Source organism: Erithacus rubecula (genome assembly GCF_903797595.1).
Source record: "Erithacus rubecula genome assembly, chromosome: 2".
NCBI lineage: Eukaryota > Metazoa > Chordata > Aves > Passeriformes > Muscicapidae > Erithacus > Erithacus rubecula.
Genome location: NC_136685.1, coordinates 57,415,068 through 57,440,853, shown reverse-complemented (window position 1 = coordinate 57,440,853; position 25,786 = coordinate 57,415,068). Strand labels below are relative to the sequence as shown.

The 25,786-nt window shown below is 39.1% G+C and overlaps 1 protein-coding gene across 2 annotated transcripts in view; it reads right to left on the bottom strand.

The window, feature by feature from the left end:
- Positions 1–25,786, bottom strand: part of TIAM2 (TIAM Rac1 associated GEF 2) — an 87,230-nt gene that overhangs the window by 1,767 nt on the left and 59,677 nt on the right. The window contains exons 1-12 of one of the 2 annotated variants that reach the window (XM_079331323.1): positions 17,189–17,627; positions 10,548–10,727; positions 9,054–9,122; positions 8,550–8,675; positions 7,360–7,468; positions 6,561–6,740; positions 5,093–5,211; positions 3,857–3,965; positions 2,745–2,803; positions 1,824–1,929; positions 1,000–1,087; positions 234–388 (exon numbers count right to left, since the gene is read on the bottom strand). In XM_079331323.1, the coding sequence (XP_079187449.1) occupies positions 234–388; positions 1,000–1,087; positions 1,824–1,929; positions 2,745–2,803; positions 3,857–3,965; positions 5,093–5,211; positions 6,561–6,740; positions 7,360–7,468; positions 8,550–8,675; positions 9,054–9,122; positions 10,548–10,727; positions 17,189–17,299 (1,411 nt within the window). In that variant the 5' untranslated portion in view covers positions 17,300–17,627. Of the gene's footprint in view, positions 1–233; positions 389–999; positions 1,088–1,823; positions 1,930–2,744; positions 2,804–3,856; positions 3,966–5,092; positions 5,212–6,560; positions 6,741–7,359; positions 7,469–8,549; positions 8,676–9,053; positions 9,123–10,547; positions 10,728–17,188; positions 17,628–25,786 lie in introns of those variants that run through there. The other variant, XM_079331324.1, reaches the window with a different exon arrangement.

Sequence of the window (25,786 nt, the reverse complement as noted above, 5' to 3'; positions counted from 1 at the left end):
TCTGAAGAGAGCTAATGACACATCACAGTGTGGGGAGAGAGGATGGCAGATCTGTTTATCACCTTCAGCCCTTACACTGAGTGGTAGAAGAACTACTGCTCCAGTCCAAAAAAAAAAGAAATGGGGTTTGTGGGTCTGACACATGACACTCTATGGTCACGGTAATAATTGTGAACACCCTACCAGCACAGAGTCCAGATACTTTAGTTTTCACTTGAGAAAGTGTTTCTTACCCAGTTTAGCTGTGGCAGGTACACGATTCTTAAGTGGGATGAGGCGCTCTTTACATTTTTTCTCCAGTGGTAGCTCACATTTTATGTGACGTCTGAAATTCTCCCGCAGAATAGAACGGATGACCTTCACAATGTTAGTCTTGTTTTCAGAATCACTGCAAGGTTAAGAAAATACAGAACTTAATTTTTCTCCCTAAAGTAAGACACTTGGATAAAATGTTCCCAGTTCCTTTCTGCTGATGGGCATTAGTGCAGTGGTTTGCTTTAGTAATGGGTTTACAGCTGTCATAAAATCATAGAATGTTCTGGGTAAGAAGGGATATTAAAGGTCATTGAATTTCAACAGCTGTGCCATGGGCAGGGACATCTTAACTGTGTTAGACACTTCACACAGTGTTTTGAAATCTCGTTGCTTCCTCTTAGAAAATTACTTGAAAGGTAAATTCTGTATAAGGAAATCACTACATTAAATGGTTTTTATGAGAAAGTCATCTCTGTTAACCAGCTGAGAATGATAAAATCAGTTACTTTCCCCATACCATACTGGAGCTTGTGTTCCTATATCTGCAGATTGGATCACTGCACCTAATTCACCCATTTGAATTTGTTATACTTTATACAGTTAAAGAATGGCATAGTGCCTAGCTTCAAATAAAGAGTGCTACTTTGAAAGTGCTGATGTAAAGGTCACATGGGGGAAAATACTTTTTTTTTTTTTAATTCAATTTATGTGATTTGTGAAATACAACCTCCATGTAAAGCTTACCTGCTGCACAACTGAAAAATTGTTTCTGGCCTGCCTTCTATTTCTGACTTGGTGTGAATAAGTTCCCAGATACAGCTGTTTTCTGTTCCTGCATGGAAGGAAAGGTTACTTTTGCATACATGCTCCACATAACCTTTGGCAGTAGAAAGACCAGGGAAGAGCTCTTCCACTCTCCCAAAGGCAGTGTTAACTCAGCCACATGTGGAGCTACAGATCTCACCCAAGGTGGAACCCAAAAGAAAGTCCCTTAAGATCTCTTGTTGCAGCAGCCTAGCACCACCTTCGATAAATTCTCTCTTGGAGAACTAGTTTCCCCCATTCTTGCTGCTTCTCCAAGTCTTCACCCTTAACAGGCCTTCACCCAGGTGTGCTCTAAAGACCTTGTGAACTTTACAGAACACACAGAAGTGGAAAGGACTATAAAGATCAGCATGAAAATAAACCCACAGCCCTTTACTACCACAAATTACATTCATCTTTCCCCTGTTTGAAGAAACATGAGGATCAGCACACACACAGCACCAACGTGTCACCAGGATGTCAACTCTGGTAAACCACCTGCCTTTTATTGGGAATTTCCATTCTGTCATTCCTTCACATCATGCTGCATCTCCCTTAATGCACAGAAGTCAACATACCAAATGAAGAAAGTCTGTAAATGTATTAAACCTGTATCCCCTGAGTGCAGAGACAACAATGGAGTTAGATGGTATTTTCTCTACACCTGCTTGTTTCCAGAGGCTCAGAAAGACATCTGGAAGAAGCACCATTACAAAATCCTAGAAAAGCATTCAGTCCTAAAGTATTTGCTGCAAGAGAGTTACCTGCTGTGTTCCCCAGTCGAACTTGAAGAGCAGATAGAGGAATCAGCCAACGAAATTTAAATGGATCCAAGTCACCATAATTATGTGCAGCACGAACATTTGTAGGCTGTAAAAAGAAAACATTGCATATTCTAAGAAGCAGAAAAAGTGATGGTATTTTGTGTTACTTGTAAAAGACCTCCCTTTGAAGAAAAATTAAATTGATGAAACTTTCCTTCACTACCTTAAAATGAAATTAAAAAAATAGTTGAAATGGTGATAGACACAACCTTTGGAATCATAATTGCTTCAACTTCTCAAAGCCATTTGATTTTAACAGATAAAAATAATACTTTGCCTATAAGTACTACCAGGAAGAAATTTCCTGTGAAGGAACATGCAGCCTGTCAATTAACAGAATTCATTAATCACATAGCTGCTGCTGCTACTTTTAGAGTCCCTCCATCTGTTACAATGAGCACGGTGTGGTATATCACCACTGGTACTTGCAACACCCAATTTGCTACCTGACTTCCACATTTCAGGTCTGAAAGTGGGTGCAGAGAATGACATGTCTAAGATGTCCCTCTTCCTTCCAGGGTAATCAAGAGTGTGTAAAACAAAAAACCTACACCCTGTGGTAAGGTAGGCCATCATAAATCCTACCTGGAAGAATGAGTGATTTCTGCATAGCAATGTTTTGTGTTCCACTTGATAAAAGTAACATGGGGCTCACACAGAAGATAATGCTGCTTACTAAATAACAAAAAATATTTATTGCTACACAGATACTGAGCACTTGTTTTAGCAGGATAGCCAGAATTCCAGTCAGCAAGGGAAAGTGGGGTTTCCCCTCAGTCACCCCCTTAAACACTATTATGGTCCATCTCACATTGCAGTAATATCCTGAATATCCACCATCTCCACTGTTACCAGACTTACCATCTTCTTTTTCAGTTTGTAGTTCTCCTTATACACCAGTATTACAGCCCTCTTAAAAACTGAAAAGAAAAAAAATAGGAAACTGTTAATTATAGGCAAAATATTGTAATATTCAGTGACAATACTAGCTTGGAGATGCTGATTATTATAGTCATGGGAATGTAAAGGATGAGATAACCAAACATTGAAAAGCATTTTCCCTGTGTGCTGAGATGACAACTGGGTTTTTCATGCTGCACTTTCATGCAATGGCAGTGTTTTTCCCTCAGATTTTGTTCTGAGCATTTAGGATAAAGCCATTCTGTACATTTATTCTGAAACTACATGCAACTACCTATCTCCTGTAAGTCTTCACATAAACAAATACAGAAGATGTAGGTTAGATGCAAAAATTTCTTTCTGTAGACAGTGGACATTTTCAGGTGGAGTGAAGGCCCTATAGCAGGAGAGTGCTGTGAAGGACACAGTCTGTTCTTCCTGCAATTCAACTGTTCTGTTTGAAGCATCCCTTCCCCTAACCATTCTTCCCAGGGAAGGAGTGCCCTGAGAAAGAGAAACTTGCCATCAACCTGGAGTTCTTTTGACGGTGTGTATCTACTGAAATACTAATTAATTTTTTTCTTTTTTTTTTTTTTTTTTTTTTTTTTTTTAAGAAATGGACTCTTGTTTGCATGCTCTCATTTCCACAACAAGTTTCAGGTTAAAATAATCTGTATGGGGATTTTCAGTGCAGTAGCTGTAAAGCAGAAGTTAGTCTGAATTCACAAGAGTAGAATAAATCATGATTTTCCCACAGCCCTCCTTTGAAAGCTTCATTTAACAGATTGTTCTAAAGACTCTAATATTGCCTCTTGAAAATCACCGATTTCCATAGTTTAAATATAGGCAAGACAGCAGCTGACAGTGGCTCACAGAGCAAACAGTACCAGCAAGCAAATAAACAGAAACTTTTTTCATGTTAGGAAAACACAGCTATGTATTTTTTCACATATATGTCCGCCCTAGATATCACATTACTACAGGGAAGGGAGTTGGGGTTTTTATCCTGTGAGAAGATTTAATGTGGCAATCTTCAGATTTGAAAGCACAGAGTCCTTAAGGAAGACATTTACCAAACACTGTAAGTTCAAGGTCTTTCCTTGCTTTGCCCAGCGATGGGAAAGGATTCAGCCAGGTAACTGTGGAGTGCATCAGAAGTTCTCCCATTGAAAGCTCTGTCACCTGTATTAAATTATAACAGTAGATAACATAAATAAACAATATAAATATATACATCAGTGCTGCATTTTAGTACACATCTATAACTTTAAGGATCTGTTTTCTGTCTCTATGTATAGAAAGAGATCTTCACTACAGCAGGAAAAGTGTGAGTAATCCCTTCTTTTGAAACAGGTTACAATTATACAAAGTAATCGCCAAGTTATGGAAGCTGGGTAAAAATTCTTACTATTAATAACTTAGAAGAATACTAAGCTGATCTGATTATCTTACACATCCATACAGCCAGTTATGAACCACTGAACTGTAGGTATCTTTAATTTCTATGGAGTAATTAGTATTAATGGCACTACCAATGGCAGAATTAATGGAGGACTTGTACTCTGAGGCACCTTCCTTCTGTGAGATACAAGACAATGCTGAAGAATATCACAGGCTGTCAAGTTTTGTTTCCCCATAAATGATGAGAAACCTGGTAGTCAACAGGGACAATTTGACTTTTACTAGCAGAAAATGAAATAACAGAGATGACATCTCTCATATCTGATATTGAACTTCACAGATCTGATCTGCTTAGTAATTGTTTGATGTAAATAGATAAGTTGAGGCTTGCTGCCCCTGTTCTGGGAGATGACTGCATACAGTCTGTATAACTAATGGGTTTTGCTCTGACAAATAGCCATGGATGCCTCAGCACTGGAAGTGTAGAGAATGAGAATAACAGACCTTAATGTGAAATCCCTTGAATTGCCATTTTCATTTATACGGGTGAAAAAATATGTTAAGAACTTAAGAACTCAACAGCATAAAATCTGAATGCCTTGGGGCATGGATAATCTCTGCAATATTTTGACAAGAGGGGTTTTTTTCCTACTGAGAACTATATCTACTCCTGCTTGCAATTCCTGTCAGTCCAGAATGTGGCTCTGGCAGCTCTCTGGAAACTTTGCCATAACCTACTGACAGATAGAAATTTGCAAGCAGATAGAAAACAAGTCAAAATACTAAAGGAGAATGGAGCAAGGCCAGTGCAAGTAAGTTCCCAAAATTACCTCAGGAAGAGATGAAGCCCCAACAGCAAGCTGGATAATGCTTCAAGAGTCAATGCAACATGTTGTTTCTTCTCTTACCTCTTTCTCTGTTCCACTTTGATCTGCAACCAGTTGGTCAAATACAGTGCCATAGTCTTCATATATCTTCTGCATCTCATTTATGTGACTTGCTACTTTTTCCATTGCCTTCAGTGCTTCTGTAAGGTTTAAAAATTTCATATACAGCTATGTAATTAATTTTTTATTCTATAAATATGGTAATTTTAAATTGAATTCCCCTTGAGGCATGTAAAATTATGTTTTCTTCCCAAGGTCTGGTGAACTGAATTCTAGCTCTGTATCAGTAGTTTCTTATAGCAACAGTAGAAGAAATACTTACTGCTCAGAGTAAGTGGAATATGCTCATGTGGTATCTTAAGTGGCTGCAATAAGCATTCCAAAGACAAGCCCCCAAAGTTATCAATATTTATAGCAGTATGATACTACTGTGATTAAATTTTGCATCTTGCAGATATATGGCCACTAGGATCTCTAGAGTAATCTACACTCATCCCAGAATAATTTATCTAATGATCTTTAAAAGAAACAAATTGCATTTGTCTCATCCCAAAATGGACAAAGAAATGCAGGCTGTACAATTTCTTCCTAGGCTGTACACATGAAATCCTGGTGGCCAGGTTTTAAACTATATTTTCCAAACAAGAATATCACTAGATTCCATTAGATTTCTGTATTAATTCAGAATGGAATTGGACAGGGATCCTTTCATAAATTCTTAATGGCACATCATATTAGCAGTTTGGCACCTATCCTGACCTGCAAATTAAGTTCCCACCCCCAGCTTGTTTGGGGAAGGGAACAATATTGGAAGCTCCTCTTGAAGTCAGTAAGAGCCTCATGAGTTTTTACTGAGTGTATTTTGTCTGCATCCATTTTGTGAAAATGACAATTGATCCATAAAATACATCTCTTCATTTTCATCCATCAGGTGCTGACAGACCTGAACTGGAATTTGCCAAGGTGAAGTCCCAGGCATGTCAGCCTAGAAAAGCAATCAACTCTAATGCATGTTAGATAAGTCTCTCCACATGGGAGGACTGCAAACATTTGACAAAGATCTTTCCTACACAAGCAAGAGTCATAGAAAGACCTCATAAAACAAATATTTCCTTCTGTGGTGCTCTTAAACTTTGACATATTTCAAGAACTAAGTGATAACCACAAGATGGAGCCTTGGTCAGTGTTTCTCAAGTGGGTTAAAAAAAAAAAGCAACACTGTGACCTAACGTGCTCCTGTGAGCGAGGACAAAGATCCCAGTCCTACTTGCCATGGCAAATCCTGGATATCCCTACTTCTCAAAGGGACTTGGACATACCAAGTGGGATTTTCAGCTTAAGCAATGAAAAAAATACTACTTTTAAGGAGTGGGAGGGAATTCTCTCTAGGTTTTTCTGTGCTATCTACCAGAAAGCCTACCTGTATCTTCAGAAAGGGCAGGAAATAAAATTTAACTCACATTCATTCCTGTAGAAGAAAAGAAGTTACCTGTCAAATGATAATGCTCCTCACTCTCATTGTCTGTCAGAGACACCAGCTCTTTTAAAAGCAGAGGGTATTTCAGCACTCTCTGAACAGGCTTTATGAGATATGACTCCAGTGTAGAAGAATGTTGCTTTGTGGGATTTCGAGCATCCAGAAAGGTCTTAAAGGCACTATCTGTTTTGGCTATACGGAAAAAAAAAAAAAAAAAAAAAAAAAAATTTAAAAAAATTGGTTAGTTGAATGCAAAAGTCATGGAAGTTACAATAACTGAAAAACATGGAATGGCAACTTGAACCCAGCACCAAAACTGTTGCCCTTTTCAATGGATGATTTAAAAAGTAGTATACACTATTAATTTCATAATAATTTCCTGCATCAAATAATATTCAAAAGGACTGAGAGAGCAATTTTATGAAGGTGAGATTATTTCTTTAATTTTTCCACTGCATTGCAGCAAATGTCAGAGGAAGTAATTCCTGATTTATTCTACCATTTGTTGCTGCTTTTCTGGAGTCTGGGCCTGCAGACAGTACAAACTTGTGGAAGGTGTTTCTACATCTCCCCAGGTTACTGCCTGGAGGTTACAAAAGGAATCTTATTCTTCAGGTCTGTAGCATATTTCAGCAGAACCTCTGATCTTAGATCTTCCTGTTGAAAGATACCTGATTAGTTCGTGTTTTATACCAATATTTATTCCTTGATTTTATCCAATTCTCTCTACAAGTTGACAAGATTTGTTACAGTAGTTCACTGCAGTTTGCATTCATGCAAGTGAATTACAATAATGAGGACAATAAATTACCTCTCTCAAGAACTTTCTGAACTTTGATGTGGTTTGCACAGAAGCCACTGTACAGTTTGAAGTGGTCAGCATAGTACAGAAAGGAACCTCCAAGGGAAAAGAGCAATTTCTGAAATCAACACAATCAAAATATTAGTTCACTACTAGAATCCTAAATAAATATTTGGGCATAAAACAAGCAGACTCAATAGTGGATTATCTTCTATCTTTCTATATATGTATTATATATATGTAACATGAATATACTACTGGCAGTAACAATGATATTTTTGCATTTTGCTAAGTGTAGAGGTCAGCCTATTTAGGCATAGCCCACAATTTTCTCCTTTCTTCCTGAGCAGGTATTTTGTTTTATGTTACATTTCAGGCAGCAGAGGAACAAAAATCAGCAGACATATAACTATGTTGTGGTGGGGAAAAGAATGAGCCAGAGGAAGCAATGCATAAAAGTGCCAAAGCCAGAAGGGACAGAGTAAAATAAATACAGGATTGCTTTCCAGCTGTTTTCCTTTTTTCAGGCAGGTGGTAATTACAGGACACCTCTGATGTTCTTGGGTGAAGGGGAGGTTGGGAATATGTGGGAGGGACTGAATCACGAGAGAGATTTTTAGAAAAATGCCTCCAAAGCAAGTATAAGAAAGAGGAGGAGTGAAAGGAGGAGGAAAGCAGCCCTGTCCCCCTTTTTAATCAATGTTTGCTCCACAAAATGCAGCAAGGGTTCAGGAGACCTGCCAGCAGTCGAGCCAGTGACTCCATCACCAGGGAATCTACTTCGTCCAGTCAGGGCAGGTACTGAGTGATGCTACAGCCATTTACACTTCATAGGCATTCCTGGACCTCACAACATGGGAAACTCGTGTGGCATTTAACAAGAAGAGCTCCCAGTCTGTTGGGAGTTAGTTGGGCACAGCAGGGAGAAGCACAGGCAGGGCAGAATTCAGCAGAGTGACAATAAACTCTCTACAAAGGAGTTGTGCCTCACAAACACTGCCAGTCTTTGCCATGGGGAGGAAGATCAGACCATGAAAAGTAACATTTATCTTTCGTTGCTAAATAAAACTCTGTAATCCAAAGTAAAGCTTCAAACATAAAAGTAACCCTATAAAACTTAGAGCCAGAAACTTCTTAAAGCCAGATTTTCCCAAACATTTTCAGGCACACTAGAAAGTATGGAATGAAGAAATATTTACCCGGAACTGAGATGGTGTTTCCAATGTATTAAAATCTGAGGAAGAAGATATTCCATCTTCAAGGGTCTCCAAAAACACCTTTTGGAAATCCAGCATTTCTGGTAGGCTGCCAAACAAGGACTCCATCTGTGGAAAAAAATCAGGTTATGAAGTACAGAACTCCATAGACCTAAAAGGGGTCTTTTGAAAACAGTGGACTAAGGAGATGCAACCACAAAGAGATTACCAGCCTTTGCAATGTCTTTGTCAATACTTTTCAAACAGGTTTTAAAAAACAATCCATGCAAAAACTGAAGGTTTCTCAGCAGTAAACTCAGAAGAACAATTCCCTTTAAGAAGAGGAAGTGATGCATACACCAGAGAGAAAGGCACTGACTGGTGTCATTCCTATCGGCATCTTTGTCCTCTGCTTTTTCTGTCACACTCTCAGCAATGAAAAACCCAATTGCCAAGGTCTTAACCCATAAAAGAATAACAAGGACCTTTTGTAAGATATTCCCTCACCTCATCCTGAGTAAGGAAGGTTTCTTTTTGAAGGGGCTCCAAGTACAGCTCAAAGAGGCAGCTCAAGTCCTGCAAAAAAGAATATTTGTTCACTTTTTCTGTACCATTTGGGAATTGTTCTTTATGTGGCAACACTGAAATAGAGGTAAGTTTCGGGAAATAATTAAAGATACAATTACTTTTCAATAACAGAAGAGCCTGCATGTTGTTAGCACTGAAGCTACTGCTAAATTAGAGGCAAACTAATTTCAGTGGAATGTTTCTGTTTCATCCTTAAGGCTTTATAACTTGATTACAACAATTCCTAGCATGAGGAAGAATTGTTACAGATGATTACTTTCAAATGAGTCCATCCATATGAATGGCATCAAATATTTTAATTATGTATGTTAAATAAACTATATAAATACCTGCATGCTTAAACATCTATAGTAATACTCAGAAGGACATGTAGCATTTTAAAATCCTATAAGTTATTAAAGTATTCAGTCATGTTGTCAGGTAGGTGTGATCAAGGGCTTTTTCAGTCACTTCTTCAGAAAATTAGTGCCATTTTTGAAGACTTACTACCCCACAGAAAAGCATGACAGCAGGGCTGGGGCCAACTACAGGGCTCTCTGACCCTGAGAAGAGACACACCAGAAATTCTGCATAGAAGGAACAATGAGCAGCTCCCTGAAAACACCGTACCAAGTATTGCAACCTGCCAGGATTTTTCCTGATGCAAAATTTCATGTGTATCAGTGGACTCCATGGTCATGCTTTGTTCAAGTGATTCCTCTAAAAGATACATCAGGTGGACAAATGAGGGTCCAGCATATGGCTGTATCAGTGCATGGGTGGATGCAGTGTTTTCCTTTACACAAACAGTGCAGTAAGTACCGACAACTGTAAATACATGTTTTTGAGATCCAGAGAAGGAGACGATGACTTCTTGCAGGAGGTCAATGAAACTCAAGTTTTTAATGTTTCATTTGGCATCCAGTCACGTGATTTTACAGTTCATAAAAAGAGGGGAAATACATCAAACAAACTGCAGGCTTATCAGTCAGAATGGAAATAACTTCCACGTCACGCTACAACCCACTGGAGTTGTGCCTTTTAGCTTTCCTGCTTCAAAAATAATCATGCACACTTTTTCCACATACTCATTTGTAGGAGACTGTTCTGTTCTTCTACCAGATTTATTTTCATCTTGAAAACTGGGGCAACATCCCCTGGAAAACCCTTTTTGCTTGCAGGTATCTTCTCCCCTGATGACTGCGCTCCTACACAACTACAACTAGTGCAACTACATCAAATCCTACAGCCTCTGCTACAGGAGCAAGTCTGCCAGAAACAACAGGAACAATTAGAAAAAGGAGACTTTGTAGGTTATGACCCTTGTGGAAGGCTGGTTGTATCAAGATAAGATCAAAGTATGTTTAGACTGTCCTCAAGTCATGGTCAGCCTCAAAAACAAGTGAGCCATGATTGCTCACTTGCATTTTTTACCTTGACATAAGATTTCTCAGTGTCCATAAGTTCCTGGATGACTTTCCTCAGTCTGTCTGCATCAGAAAGGTGGCGAGCCAGTGGTCGTGGAGGTGGGTCCTGGTTGTCCTTCTGTCCTTCCATGTTGCTTGTTTGGACTTCTTGGAAGTTTCGGCACAATGCACTGATCTGTTCTGCGCTCTGTTAAGTGGGAAGAAACAGACAAGCAATGATGTTTTAGAATACAAGTTGTGCTACAATTATTTTAAATTTCTCACATTTTGCTCCTGTTCCAAATTCAGGGGCCAGAGCATGCCACTGATTTTTATCAGTGTGTATCAAGATGTGTATCTTGACTCCTATGGACAGCTTTAATTTATAGCAGAACCAGATCAGAGCAGTAAAAAGAATTTAAAATTGCTAGTGATTTTCCAGCACAGATTATTTTCAGTCTTCAGACACAAGCTCATAGAATGCAAAAGATGAGAGAGAGCACTTGGATATATCAGATACTTTGATTCTTATGACACTAGCATCCCACTGTTTTCCGCCTCTCTTATTTTGCAGCACTGCATCAAAATTGAAAGAATTAGCAAATAAGCATCCTATAAACATTCAGAATATTTGTTTTATATTTCATCTGCTACCTGTATTGTGTTGTGTGTTTTATTATTGCTTTCTTAACAATGAAACATGGAGCTGAGGGTTCAGATTTCAATATCTGGGGGTGTCAAAAGATGGTCAGATGTTTTCTCTCTAAGAATACAACTACTCATCAGGATCTTTTGCTTTCAAAAAAGGCAAATGAAAAATTAAATGTTTGAGATGCTTTAGAAGAAAGATTAAAAACAATTTTAAAAATTCAGAAAATTTTCGAACAGGGTAGGAACTGAAGATAGAACAACAACAGTTAATCTTGTGATGCAAAGATGGAAAACAAGGAGATATTTCTGACACTATGAAATAGTTATGCAATTTTCTCTTGGATGACCACAACTAATATCCAAGAGCAACTTTGCAGGCCATAATCTTCAATGCTTAATTTGAAATTATTCCACTGTTCTCTTTCTTGCATGGTGTTTCCCTGAAAGCTAAAACATCACTACTATTACCAGTTCTTATGCCATTAATCACCTTGTATTTAGCAAGTGCATTCAAATGAGGACTACATGAAGGCTGCCTTATTTCATATGTAAGTCTTTTTTCAGTGATATCAGGACATGAGTGCATTTCAGAACTGTCTTAATTTGTACTTTATTTATCCCACAGGCTGTTTCAAGTCATCCTTTTTGGGTGTCCTGATTCACCTGTGTAGCTTGGTTCACCAACAATACTAGGCCATCAAATGAACAAATGCAAAGTCTTTTAGTCAAGTGGAGGCTAAATGGACTAGTAATATTTAATCTCAAAAAGTCCTGTGATAAAACACTTATATGATGAAAATAAGTGTTAAAATGTCAGATATTTGCCATGTAGTCCATATTATTCTCTAGTTTCCCAGCTCTCAGTTTGAAAATGCCACCACTCCTAAAAAAATGAAGTTACTTTCCTCACTGATACGGGCAACCATCTTCATAGTGCAGTGTAAACCAGTTTGCAGGATTGTGAAATTTAGATACATTTAGTATTTTCAGCACTCATTAGGAACCAAAAAATCCAATATTAATTGAATGGTGTTTGTTGGAATTACAGCTCTGCAATGATGGAATGAATTTTAAAATTGTCATCAGTCTGTGACACTGAAATTAATTAGTGGCTTGCAAACAAATTGTTTAGGAAATGGTGTGTGCGTGTGTATGTGGGTTATTTTAAAGCAGCTTCTAAACAACTGAATGCCAAAGCACTTCAATTTTGTTTGCTTTGTTTCTGATGTCAGAAAGGTTTGTATTTATATCAGAATGCTTCAGATTTTACACTCTCTACAGCTCAAGATGCATATGGGCAGCTTGATTTGCATCAGCCTGATGACTGATCAAGGACACTGGGATCAAGGATGCAAGGCAGCCTATTGAAAGCGAGTCACAAGCATCATCATCAGGCACAGTTTTGCAAGAAAGACTTAGAAGTCCTCTATTCCTCCTCAACCACCTTTGCATATAGAGTAGGCAGACATTGGGGAACATGCTATTTCTACATCCCCTTGAGCTTTGGGGTCAGTGCTGCATCTGTCACTGAGAATCACTGTATGGGAAAGCATATGGAAATAGATGATACTCCTCAACATAAATACTTTTTGATCACCTAAGCAATATAATTTTGCTGTCAGAAATTGTTCTGCATAGCTGGCCTAAACCCAAGGCACGGGATTAACTCTCAGATACTGCTGACAAGCACTGATTTTTATAAACTTTAATATGTTCCTGGATATGTTTGCAAATTTAGCATTAAAAATATTGCTCTTGACCTCCTGGCTCACAGGATCTTGTATTTTCCTTAAGTCTTGCTGCTCTGTGTCCTTCCCTTTACAAGAGGGAAGAGTCTTCCAGACCACACAATTTCCAGACCTTACTCTTTGTACCCACTGTGGTATTTACACTTCTCTCAAATCAAGCATGAAATGCTACTTGATCACAGGACAAAAGTGTTTCACATTCACTCATACACATTGCATGGACCACAGAAGATGAAGGAACCCATTTTACCAGTGGAACCACTGGTTCTTCAAAAAGGAGCCTAGTATGAATAAGAACACAGCAACAAACTGATAGAGAAGCATACAACAATTCTTCCTCCATGTTTCTTCCCAAAACCCTCTTACCACCCAGGAGGGGATCTCTACCCTTTTCCCCTAGTGTTCTGGATGCTACTTTCTGCCTCTGACACTAACAATTTCCTGCTCTTTTAAACTGTTTAAAACAGATACTTTCTCAAAAGTCTCTAGTGACAACCCCTAGGACCACCTCTTTTACATCTGGTATGTATGGGCAGGAGACACTCAGCCTCTGCCCTCTATTTGGGCAGCTCAATTTGCCCTGCAGCTGGGATTTTAAAACCAGCTGGGCATTCTGAATGCCAAATCAAAACTTGGTAGTCCAGTGCCCTTAAGCCAAGAAGTGTCAAAAAATCCCTCTTGAAACTACACGCATACACTGCTACCTTGAATTAAGGAGGCAATTAACCCTGAATTTTCTCTGATCTTGACATTGCATTGGTTAATACAGGTAGATATGACACAGATAAAAATTGATAAATTCCTCAAGCACATGGCTGATTTTATTTGTGCGGGACCAAGACTGTACTTAGTAAATGGTAAAAAAAAATATTCATGCCAACTTTTCTAGTGTGCAGCTTATCAGAATAAAAAAAAATTAAATTAGTAAAAAAGGTAAATCCAGATAACTGACTACAGACAAGGCTGAAAGGTAGCTGGGAACAGATAAAAGCTGAGAAGAAACTACAATGGAAGCAGCAAACTTCCTCCAAAATCCATTATTTGAGCTTATGTGTACCACTTTCAGCAACATGCACATGGGACTACAAGCAGCTTCAGCTTACCTTTGCCACTGAAAAGCAGACAGATAAGACTAAGTATCAAAAAATTTAGACCAACAGTGCTAGAGGTGGGAAAGAAAAATGGAGTTTATGCAGGGCTTAAAGGAGGAAAAAAAAAACCCACATATATTTCAGGGAGAAGGAAACTAAGGAGCACTGTGCTGGTTTATTGGCTATATTCAAGATTTTCCAACAAAGCTGTATAAACTGTTCTACAGATCTACCAGTCAGGGAAAGCAACCTCCTGCCCAATACTCTCTTGGCCTCTTAGAAAACCTAAGGATGTGTAGAAGCAGCCTGGAGAAACATTTCTTTCACCCCCACATGTTTGAGACTCAGACTTAAGGTTCCACATCCTCCTGCAAGGAGCATTCTCTGTGGATGTGGACTGCTCAAAGTAACTTTTGAAGGGAAAGTTCCAGCCCACAGAGATGTCACCTTGACCCACGGCAACCAATAACCACAGTGATGCTCAGTTTGTCAGATGGAGATGTAGCACATTCTATTTTCAATAATAGTTGTGATAAGAAATATTACAGATTATTCCCCTAAAATGAGCAAAAAGATACCCTTAAAAGGATGTCTTACAGATTTTCTTTCCTCCTTGCAGACAAGCATATCATTATTTGAGGCTATGCTATCCCCATCAGAGTAACAAAACCCCATAAAATTAATCAGTGAGGGAGCAGAAAACATTAATCAGCAGTGGTTAAGAACTAGCACAACGATTTCATGGCTATCCTGTGACTTCCTACTGAATTATACTGATTGAGCATAAATGCTGCACAAGGTCAATTAGTGTTATGGGGTTTCTGCATGCTACTGTTTACTTTACCTTCATTTATACATACCATGTACTCTGCCAGTCTGCCAGGGTTTGTTTGAAACAGTGATGGAAAATAATATTTTTAGTAGACTTGGAAAACTCTACACAACTTAAGAAAGACTCCTTGGTGAAGTGAAAGCCATTCATGTCCTTTGAAGAGGATTCAGGATTTAGTATCCTTGTGCAGGACACAGACCACATCTAAGGGCTGGATCACCAATCCTTTGAACTCCCAACCCTAAGAGGAAACGTGCTCAGAAACATCCTGCAGAAACAGATTAGACTTGTGCCCTGCAGAAATGAACAGCTAACACGTCAGCTCTGCTGATGTGTGTGTTTCCAGGAAGACTGAATGCACCAGTCAGCAGAGGAAATACAATTACATGGAATTTTGAGCAATGAACAACTAGCCTGAGACACCTTTACATCCCTTGCTCCGTGTGAAGGAAAAGCTCTTGGAGATGTCCATCCCTTTTACTTTGTGTTAAAAGTTGTTTCTCTCCAGAACTCCTGACAGTTGCCATTTCTTTGTGGGTGCATCGCTCTATGGGCGTCTCTGGCATCTCCTCAGACTGGGAAATACTTTGTAACCAAGCAACATAAAAGGCTAGAAAGTTGCAGGTTTTAGCTTCCATAAAGACACAGAATAAAGTTACTTCCTGACAGACAACAATACAGCACCTCACTCCTCTAATTTGTTCATTAAAACTGAAAAATGGCAACAGAAGCTAAACTAAATCAGTAGCTTCAGTCATTGTTTATCTTCTGCTCTTTCTCCTTCTTTTCCCAACTTCAAGGCCATTCAATATAAACTTACTCCTGACTGACAATAAAATTCTAGAGGTCTGCTTTGTTTCATTCTCTCTTGTGTGTCTTTTAATGAAAATATTTAAAACTTTGCAAAAATAAGGACTTTTTATTCAGTGTCCACTCAGATCCTTCACAGCAATAAGCAAAGCATAGTTAGAGTCATGTTTTAAGGAGGGAGAAGCAAATCCTTTGCACCACAGGGTGAGAGGTGATGAGAGGATGAGATGCCCTGCTAGATACTACCAGGTTATACAAAAGGCAAGGAATTAACAAGGAACTTTTGTCATTAAGTTAGAATTTCCCAATCTCAGGGAGATTTACATTAGCAAATCAGCCTGTTAACAGAATTAGATGTCATCAACCTCATTTAGAATTATCACAAATACTATAAGAAGAGGGAAGGGCTGCTGACCCAGTAGAGCACAGGGTAAGCCCTGAAAGAAGGCTGAAAATACAGCTGTGTAAAATAGTCAAGATGCAAAGATCAGGTGGGTACCTGATGTGGTGCCTGAGCTAATGATACTTGCACTGTGGCAAATCTTCCCTCTCACCTGCCACACAGAGTGATGCCCATCTGAGTACAGAAGAACCATCAGTGGTGACTGAGGTACTTGACTCAGACTCTTGTTTATAAACCAAGTCATGCAGCAGGGACCTGGGCCCAAGAGCCTGCATTGACCAGGTCCCCAGGACAAGCAGCAACCACTGAGTTCACAGATGCTGGGCTCAGTTTCTCTACAATCACTCTGCAAAGTCATCTGACCCAACTCATACCAAAGTCAAAGCAAAGCAGAAGCGATTTCCATTGCAGGACTCTAAATCCTGACTATACAAAATGTAAAGATGAGAGCAGCAGGAAAACTAAAAGAGGAACCCTGACAGCCCAGGTCATAAAAAGGAGAGTCTCAATGAGCAACATCAAAGTACACAATAAAAATTTTCCCAAACCCTGATTTTGTAAAAAACTGCCAGTTCTTCCTACCCCAGGTCTTTATCCTGATGTTGTCAATTTTAATGCGGGAGGCTTGTTATGTTTCTGCCACCTGTGTAATACATATATATACACCCTTCTTATATTTCACCATCTTTACCTTGATTATAGATCACATTTTTCCCTTCCAATTTCCACAATGCTAACTTAACTTTGAAAAAACAGAGAAACAGTTAAAATATTCATGCTGCAGTTATTTCCAAATTTTCATGAGGAATATTTTTAAAATCTTCCCACTTCTTGTCAAAATATGGATCTTACTTAGTCCTTTCTCCGAGAGATGCAAGAAATAACAATTTGCTTGAGCCCAGCAGCAAACAGTGCAGGCAATCGACCCACCCTTCCCTCCCCCAAACTTCAGAGACCCCAAACCTTTTCCCACGCAGAGCATTGGCACAAACTCAGCCACCAACTACACCCTGCGAGAATCCAGTATTTGATTGCTAATGCTGGGACAGCCATTATCCCTCAGGCACAGGCAGCCCCGCTCTGCCAGCCCAGTGAAGCAGCACCCCAGCTGGAGCCCGGCGGCTCAGAACTCACCACAGAGAGCATCCTGTGCAGGGAGCCGCACGCTGCTGCTGCCTGCTGCTGGGTTTTGCGAGCCAGCGCTAAACTCTTAGCTCTGCTCTTACTCCTCCTGAAGGCGGGCATTGCAGCTTGTGTATACAAACTTTGCCAAAGGGAAAAGGGCCTCGGAAGGAAGCCACGGATGCTGTGATCCCCCACAAACAAACCTTCCCCCTGAGCTCAGCTGCACAAGTTTCCCTTCTGTGCCGATTACCCGAAATCGGAGACGCTGACAACATCCCAATGCAAGGAGGCTAAGCAGCGTGTGAGAGCACAGACAGACCTGCCATGCCTCCCTTTATTGCTACAAATAAAGGAAAACAAGGCTAGATGAGAAGATGTTTTTTATAAATAGCTTGATGTGGTGAGTGCAGGACAAAGTTCAGTTGTGACAAGGGAAGATGGGTTTGATCTCCCCAGAAATGTACCTGCCCCCCTGCCTGTGAAATTTACTGCATAAACAAAACATCAGGTGCTTTGAGAAAGTTAGCCAAATACCTAAAAATATCTAGAGGGTGCTGACTGCCCTGAAGGTCACCATGATTTATCAATAGCACTGATGCTCTGTCAAGGGTATATGCTGCTAAATGTTGTGGCATACAAATGCTCTTACAATGATAAAGTGAAAAACAAATAGGCAGATCTCTGGATGATTTCTTTATATAATTATGTTTGTCCTTTGCTTGAACTTTTTAGCCATAATTACATCAATAAAAAGAAATTTAAAATGAGCTCAGTAATAAATTCAGGCTTGAAAGTAAAAGTTCTGATTTTGACATATTTACACAAAACCAATTGGGTCTACAGGCAGATTACCCTAAGAACAATGCAGCTTTAAATAAAACATTATAGGACATGACAACACTGAACTGAAGAGATAAAAGACTGACAAGATATTCATTAATAAAAGGAGAACTACACCAGTGGCATAATAAAACACAGCAATCCCCATGTTGCCCCTACCACAGCACTCCTAAAGTGCAATGAAGTTGAGCTGTAAGGCTTCATTCAATGCTGCCCTTGCATCACCTATTGCTCCCTAGCAAACCCTTCTCTTGAGCCCAAATGACACACCAACCCTGGGTATCTGTATCCTTGGGTATGAGTGCACTGCTTCTAAGGTTTCAAGGATGTTCACCTTCATACAAGCAAGGGAATAACACAGCTTTCTCCTTTAATTACTGCAATTAAACTTACATCCATCTCTTTCCAAATCATTAGCACAACTTGACAGCTCAGCATTTGCCAAACTGTACAGCTCAGTCACTGAGAGGCTGCCTATCAGAGGAAAAATGATGCTGGAGCCCTGAAACAACATGCTGCTGATAAGACACTCAGAACACATCACAGCAGCAGGAACCTCTTGCTTAGCGGATGGACTGTGCCCCTCCTTTCTCTTGGAGACATATCAGGTTCACTGGGGGAAAAGACTGTAAACAGAAAATTGAGGAAATGGTCTTGAAGGAGCAAGAAAGGTTTTTCCTGCTCCCTAACATTTCATTTTTCAGTGGATGTGCAGCCTGGTTTAAAAAGACGAAGTCATAGATTACTGTGCAGCATGTACAAGTCTACTGTCCTTATCCGCCATTAATGGTTGCCTCTGCAGTAGTAGTCCACAGATCCTAGGGATCCACAGAGCAAGTCTGAAGACAAGAAATAAAAATAAGTAGTTTGTGGAAATTAGAAGTTTACAGTGCTGCATATGGCATTTTAAAAATAACACAGGCCAGGTCACCAGATCCATGTGTACTAAGAGTATAACTATACTTTCTGGAGAGCTACTGTTTCTTTACTTCCTATCTGCATTAGTCCTGGCACTTTCAAGCTCTGTTTTTCTAATAGATACACAAAAACACAGCTCATCCACTGGGACTGAAGAAAAAAAAAAAAAAGGTTGCTAAATTTCAGGTCCAAGCAATATCGTCAATCTTGATGAAAAACAATGACAGGCCTTTTTAATTCCATATTAGGAAGTTATTCTTCCCCAGATTTGCTAATTAAGTCTGCATTATTAGCTAGCCATATGCCAGCTAAAAGATGTTACCAATTAACAGCTTTTTTTAAATGTGTATTCATTAGGAAAAAGACAATTATGTTTCAGTAATCTTTCCATCTCCTATTGAGGGACTTGGACAAATCAAAAAGGGGAACAACACAAACTAAAGCAAAGCAAATGAATGAATGCTTTTCATTTAGCCTTCCTTTTTTTTCTAGAAGCACACAAGCAGCACTCAAGTACTTTTCAAAAACAAGTGAAATAATCCATCACTGTGAAATATTTTTAAGATCACTGGAAAAATTACATAGCCTTGTTGTTTGTTCCTGTGTACTTTGAATAACGCACATTCCCTTTAACGACATCTGGTTTTCATCTTTCCATTTCAGTGGCACCAGCCTTGATAGTTACCATAACAGTGACATCCTTCATAATACAGGCTTCCCTCTATTGTCCTGATACGTGTAGGTGTGCTTATCTGCATCCAGTTCATTTCCCATCCTGCTTTTGCCCTTAATGCATGGAGGTAAAAGGCTAATTTTGCTCCCTCAGTGTAGACTTTGAATGAAAGGAAACAGTGGCTTGCCTGCAGGACAGTCCTGAGCATTTGTGGGGTATGGCAACATAAGTCTGGACCACTGGTGACACAGAAGCATAATTCATATACACAACATGCATATGCAGGCATACAGACACACACATATATACATATTATATATATAAATATACATGTACTTACATACCCTGCACTATCAGGAGCTCTGCAGTGTTAGTGGTTTCAAAGCATTATAAGCTCAGGATTAATACAGCGTGTCTCCAGACCTCTACACTGATCTAGAGGGAGTCTGTTTCTTACTTTTTGTAACTGTGGGTGGATAATTTTTCTGCATATTTTCCTGTCATGCTTATTATACTAATAACATGGTTTTTAAATGCCGTCAAAATGTATTTTTAAAGCATAATTGACCATAGTGAAGACACTTGCTTTAATTCCAGTGACAAAAAATCAGTTAGCATTCCAAATGGTTAAAATGAATTCTTGTTTTATTTCTAATTTCAAGCATCTTAAATATTGTTTGCAACATTCTCACTTAAAGTGTTCTGTGCTGAATGCAAAAACTTTTCTCAAGTATTGAATTAGAAACTATAGCAACCACTGAGACATTATCTTTGCAGTTGCATTCATATTTCACAATATAGTTCTGCAGTGTGCCACCTTTGGAGGCAGAGAAGACGTGTATCTTTTTTGTTAGTAGCCAGCATTTTGCATTCCAAATGTTAAAAGATGCAGTAACTCCCCTGTAAAGACAAATACAGATTTCTCTGAACTCTACATCAACCTCTCCCCTGGTTCTGGCAAGGCTTTGTTTAGGCACTACAGCAGAATTCCGCTGTCTCAGAAGGAAATCACCATGTGAGAGGATGTCTATGTCTGCTCACAATATGTTAACAAGAGACAACAGGTAACAAAACATGAAAATCTGGTGGAACCTCCCTGTGCATCTGACTCAACTGACCTCTTTTTTTTTTTTTCCCCTTTTTTTTTTAGTTCTTCTGTGTCTTCCATTCTTTCATGTACCTTTCTGTTATCTTTTATTTTGCAGAATTTGCTCCAGGTAGCAGACATTTTTCCGTTTTGGAATTTCAAGTCTACCTTTGTCATTACATGTTCCTGACAGAGTAAAATAGGAATCAAAGCCTCATTGAAGTTATGATGGTATCCAGGATGCAGTATTTATCTGAAATCCTATATTGAAACTTTGTGCAACTTTAAAGTGACTGTTTGCTATGGGTGACTTCTGGGCACAACACATTGGGCTTAGATGCTTTTGCATTGCAAGGAAAAAACACATATGTTACTGTCAGCACCGTAACTGAACAGTATCTTGATTTTTTAAAAAACAAACAAACCACCAAACATTCTGCAGCTGGCAGAGAGGTTACCCAGTTCCCCGGGTCTGCCAGAAGTGTGATTAGATATCTCTGCCTCTCACTGCGAGGCGAGTGCTGCCGTCACATCCTGCCTGCAGGTGACCGGGGTGCTCCTGGGCTCCCAGGCAGCTTCCTGCCCTTCATCACTGAAGCCATGGGCGTCTCCAGAGACACTGCTAACCATATCCTGTTGCAATCATTCAGGGCTGCTCTCATATGCTTCCCTTTTCATCTGCAGGTAAGCCTTATGGATTTTTCCCACATGACTACAAAGAAAAGCTGTGTTGTAAGTCATCTCCCACTGGTTTCCTTCATTTGCAAGCATCAACACAACACAGTTTTTTTTCCTGATCAAAACCATCTGCATGTTTTACTCCAAAAGCTGTCTCAGTACTTTTGAGAGGACGTTTCCTTCAGTTGGAGGAAAGACAACAAATACCCCTTCCCCCTAAGCCCCAGGATCTCACTGTAACAGCACAAAACAAAGCACCACAAGGTCACACCTCTGCAGGCAAGAACTGCACATACTGTGCAGACCCTTTCATTCATGTGCCTCCCTACCAGTAACTACTCAAGCAGGTCTCCATCTACAGCCTGACCTGGTTACAGGTTCACATTAGGTACAGCACTTTCCATGCTTTAAGTCCTTTGTTTTTGCAACTCCTTCTCTGTGTTTGAATTTTGGGCCATCCATAGGGGATGCAGAACTGCAGGATCAACACAACAAAGTGAAATCCAGGACTGGGCAGTAGCACTCCCTGGTAGGTTTACAGCAAGCCTTCTGTAACCTGTAGTCTGCCTGTAGTTCTGATGCCCTCTCTGAGCAATAGATTAATACACTGAAACCTAGATTAATTAACAAAATTCTTATGAACTTCTAAAGGGCTCCAGTTTCACCGATAACCTTCTCAAAAGGCACAGGAAGATAGCAGGGGTCCAGCAGTGGCTCCACACTGCTGGAGCCACCAGCTCTGGTAGGGTCACCATAGGCTGGGCTGTCTGCAAGGGAAGCACAATAATTAGCAGAACTCCCCACAGGCTTGTCATTCTTTCAGTGCAGAACAGTCCCCTCCAGGCACAAATGAATCAAGGAAACCACTGCTGAGAAACATGCTATTTTCCCAAGTTAGCTCTGAAATTCCCTAAATGCATGTCACATCTGGAAGAAAATGACACTTGGATTGCAGAGGCTATACATGATTTTGAGAGTACCATGTTGTTAATCCCCCTCCTACAAAGTGAAAAAAAAAAAAAAAAAAAGTTAATTGCAGACTACTCCCCAAGCTTTTGGATGTCATCAACTGCTAAAGAGAAGGTTTCATGATTAAAATAAAGGAAAAAAAAATCCTTAATGTCTTCTGGATGCTGAGTAAACCTTCAGGCAGGCAGCTCTCCTGCAATTAATGACATGCTGTGCAAGTGGGAACTGCCCGGGCAATGCAAAACAGAGCTAATGAGAAACCATCACGACATTCTGCTGGAATTGCCTCCATGCAAGGAGTGGGTATGGGGCTTCTGGACATTTCTGCTTGTTTTTCTTTCAATGGAGATCAACAATTGGTGTTTACTAGGTTAGTACTAACATTCACCTTCCAAGATTTTTGATTTTTTACAGTCTGCTTAACAAAATTGTTTCACATACACTGCTTCATACATGCAAACTGTAACCCCATACTCATCTCTGAGAGTGAGTGTCCTCACCAGATCAAAATATATAAATGAACCACCACAAATATATTATATATAATATATATGATCCATAAAATAAATAGGATTACATTTACTGACAGCAGCAGCAGAAGGCAGTTGGGTGTGTTTTGAATAACAATGCCCTGAACTACTCCAAAGCACATCTGCAACAGATCACAATCCTCTCTAGGTGATAAATCATAGGAATACATCATTCCTAGAATCCACTTGCATTATTCTGGAAGATAAAATACCATTCAAATCTTTCGCAAACATTGAACAATTGCATGGGTTTTCTTTTGGGATTGGACTGAAAGTACAAGTAATGATTGTACTTTCCACTCCTACCATTGTACCTAGGGATTTCTACCCTTAAATTATTCTTCATCAGAAGTTGATGGCTGTGGTCGTACTAGCAATTGAGGGGTCTTGAAATCAGCTTTAGACATTTTGAAGATGAAATGCTAATTTCTTCAACTTATGAAAGCCACCCCTCCAGAAGTATCTATGTTGTATATACAAAAGGCCAAAATCACAAAAAGCAGCAAACTCTTTACAACACTCACTGATTTTTCATTACAGAAATAGCTGTGTGAAATCAGCTAATAGATAAGAGAGTGATTTCCTTTTTGAAATCCCAACACATGCATTTTGCATCTGTTAAAAGCACTGTTTTGTGAAGCTTCCTAATGTAGCTGCATGATGTAGAACTTGGAAGATGAGTTTGCTTTCTGACCTAGTCTCTCTTTGCATTCACACCTCCTGGGCACCACAGATATGCAAATGAGCTGCTCAAGTGCACATATACCTTTGATTGGAAGGGCTACAAAAAACCCTGAACAGTTGCCCAAGTCAGGTATATGTGCACATTAGCTCCTTGAACACAAAAAGCAGCATTGTGTGCAAGGAGACCAAAAACCAGATTTCTCACCATGGTCCCAGACATGCCAGCTTCATGGAAACATACCTCTCACTGCACTGACAAGTGGAAGAATGACCACAACTGGCATCACAACAAACAGAACACACAAGCTTCAAAAACACTGGAAGGATGATTTGATATTACATAGGAAACTCAAGCATCCAAAAACAAGAATTCTGAAACACATAAGGACATCTTTTTTCTACCTTCTTTTTGTCTACTCTATCTGTAAAGATGGGCATTTCAAGTAGGGACTGCATATTGACCCCATGAAAAGCTGAAAGCATTTGATGAAAATGCTCCCACCTGCAGGAGGTGCAGATTTGTGTTTTCCAAAGGTGTCATGAACTCTGCTGATCAGACTTGCAATGAATTCTCATTTCCTTATCAGATGAAGGAAAAGGGAATATGGTCAACAAAAGGGAGGGGAAGATGAATTAGTTGAGATAATCTAAATCAGCTCAAGCTAGGGAAAGGTGCTCTAGAAATTTTAATCATAACTTCCTATTTACTCCATTAAGAATGGTATTCTAAAGGAAAAAAAACACCAAATGGTTATCTCTGCAGTGTATAAATTTATTTTTTTTTTTATTAAGAGGTGATGGGGATAGATTTCTCCTCATATACACACATTCATGTACAACCAATAAGCCATGCTGAGTGTAAAGCGACTATTTCAAGAGGCAACAGCAAAGATAATTTCCCCAAGTTTCTATATTCAGCTTATTCCCAGAACCAGTTTTACTTCACTGTTTGAAAGAAATACAGAAGCACTTCAAAGCCTTACCATTACCAAAATGAAACCAGTTGGCCATTCTTTAAAATGCCAGTTCTTGTTAATATTCAAAGTTTCTCACACAGCAGCTTCTATTCCAGCACCTGCAATGTTAATTTTTGAAGATGCCACCATAAAACCACTCTGTATCCACTGATATTTCTATAATGATTAAAAGCCATCACACCAGATATTTTTTTACTGAGTTTCTTGAGTTTCTTAAAGGCCTCTAAGATACAGCTGAGGATATAATGAAGTTACATGAAAAATTTACAGAGACTATATCCTAAAGTTTTTTTTTGTGATCTGTAAAACACTTAAAGTGAAAATACATCTTCCCCTTCTCACACATGAATTTATATGAAGCTACTTCTTTATGTCTGGTAGAATTTAAGATGATTTCAGAAATGCATCTCTCTGATGACACTCAAAAGATTCAGAGCCACCAAAAGTCAGATCACAGCAGGTCTCTTCCTACAAATATTAAAATAATAGGTAATTATATGGTAAAATTTCCCCTTCTAGCTGTATTTCATAAAAGGTTATTTTTAATACACTGAAAATACAAAGTAAAGATAGGCAAGTTAGTAACAGACTACTAAACTTAATCTTAAAACAAACAGTGGGCTAGAGAAAACATTTCTAGCCAATACAGTTTGCAATTAGAAATCACAAGTAGCTAGAGGAAAAGTTGCATTTTTTGCATATTCGTATTCATGCTACTTTGATGTAAAGAGAGCCTGATTCTTGGCAACTTCCAACACACCAGAATCTAAATGAGCACTAGGAGCACAGACAATTACTCCTGAAAATGATTAAACACAACTAAACTTAATTACACCAACAGGCATCCTCAATTCCCAGATTTTCTGAGGTCATATATTCTACTCATATATTCATACTCCAGAACCAAGAGCAAGGACAAAATAAACAGTATTTTAACACAGTTCCAAAATGTACTACAACACAATGTGTTAGAAGTATAACATCTACCCCTGTTGAATAAAATTGAAGATAAGGTTAAAGGTTTTAAAGTACAAATGGGGTATCCCAGAGAACAGAGAGCTTTCAGAACCAATGTGCATCTGGAATGGATGGTTCTTAATATACATGTATTTTTAATATTTTATAACTTAAGGAACAGCTTCCATTTCTGGAATGATATTAGTGTTTCTTGCCCTCTTAAATGCATTCTTTTCTCAGTCTACAAAAAAAAAAAAAATCCATGAATGACTGACTAAATGAAGGCATGTTTGA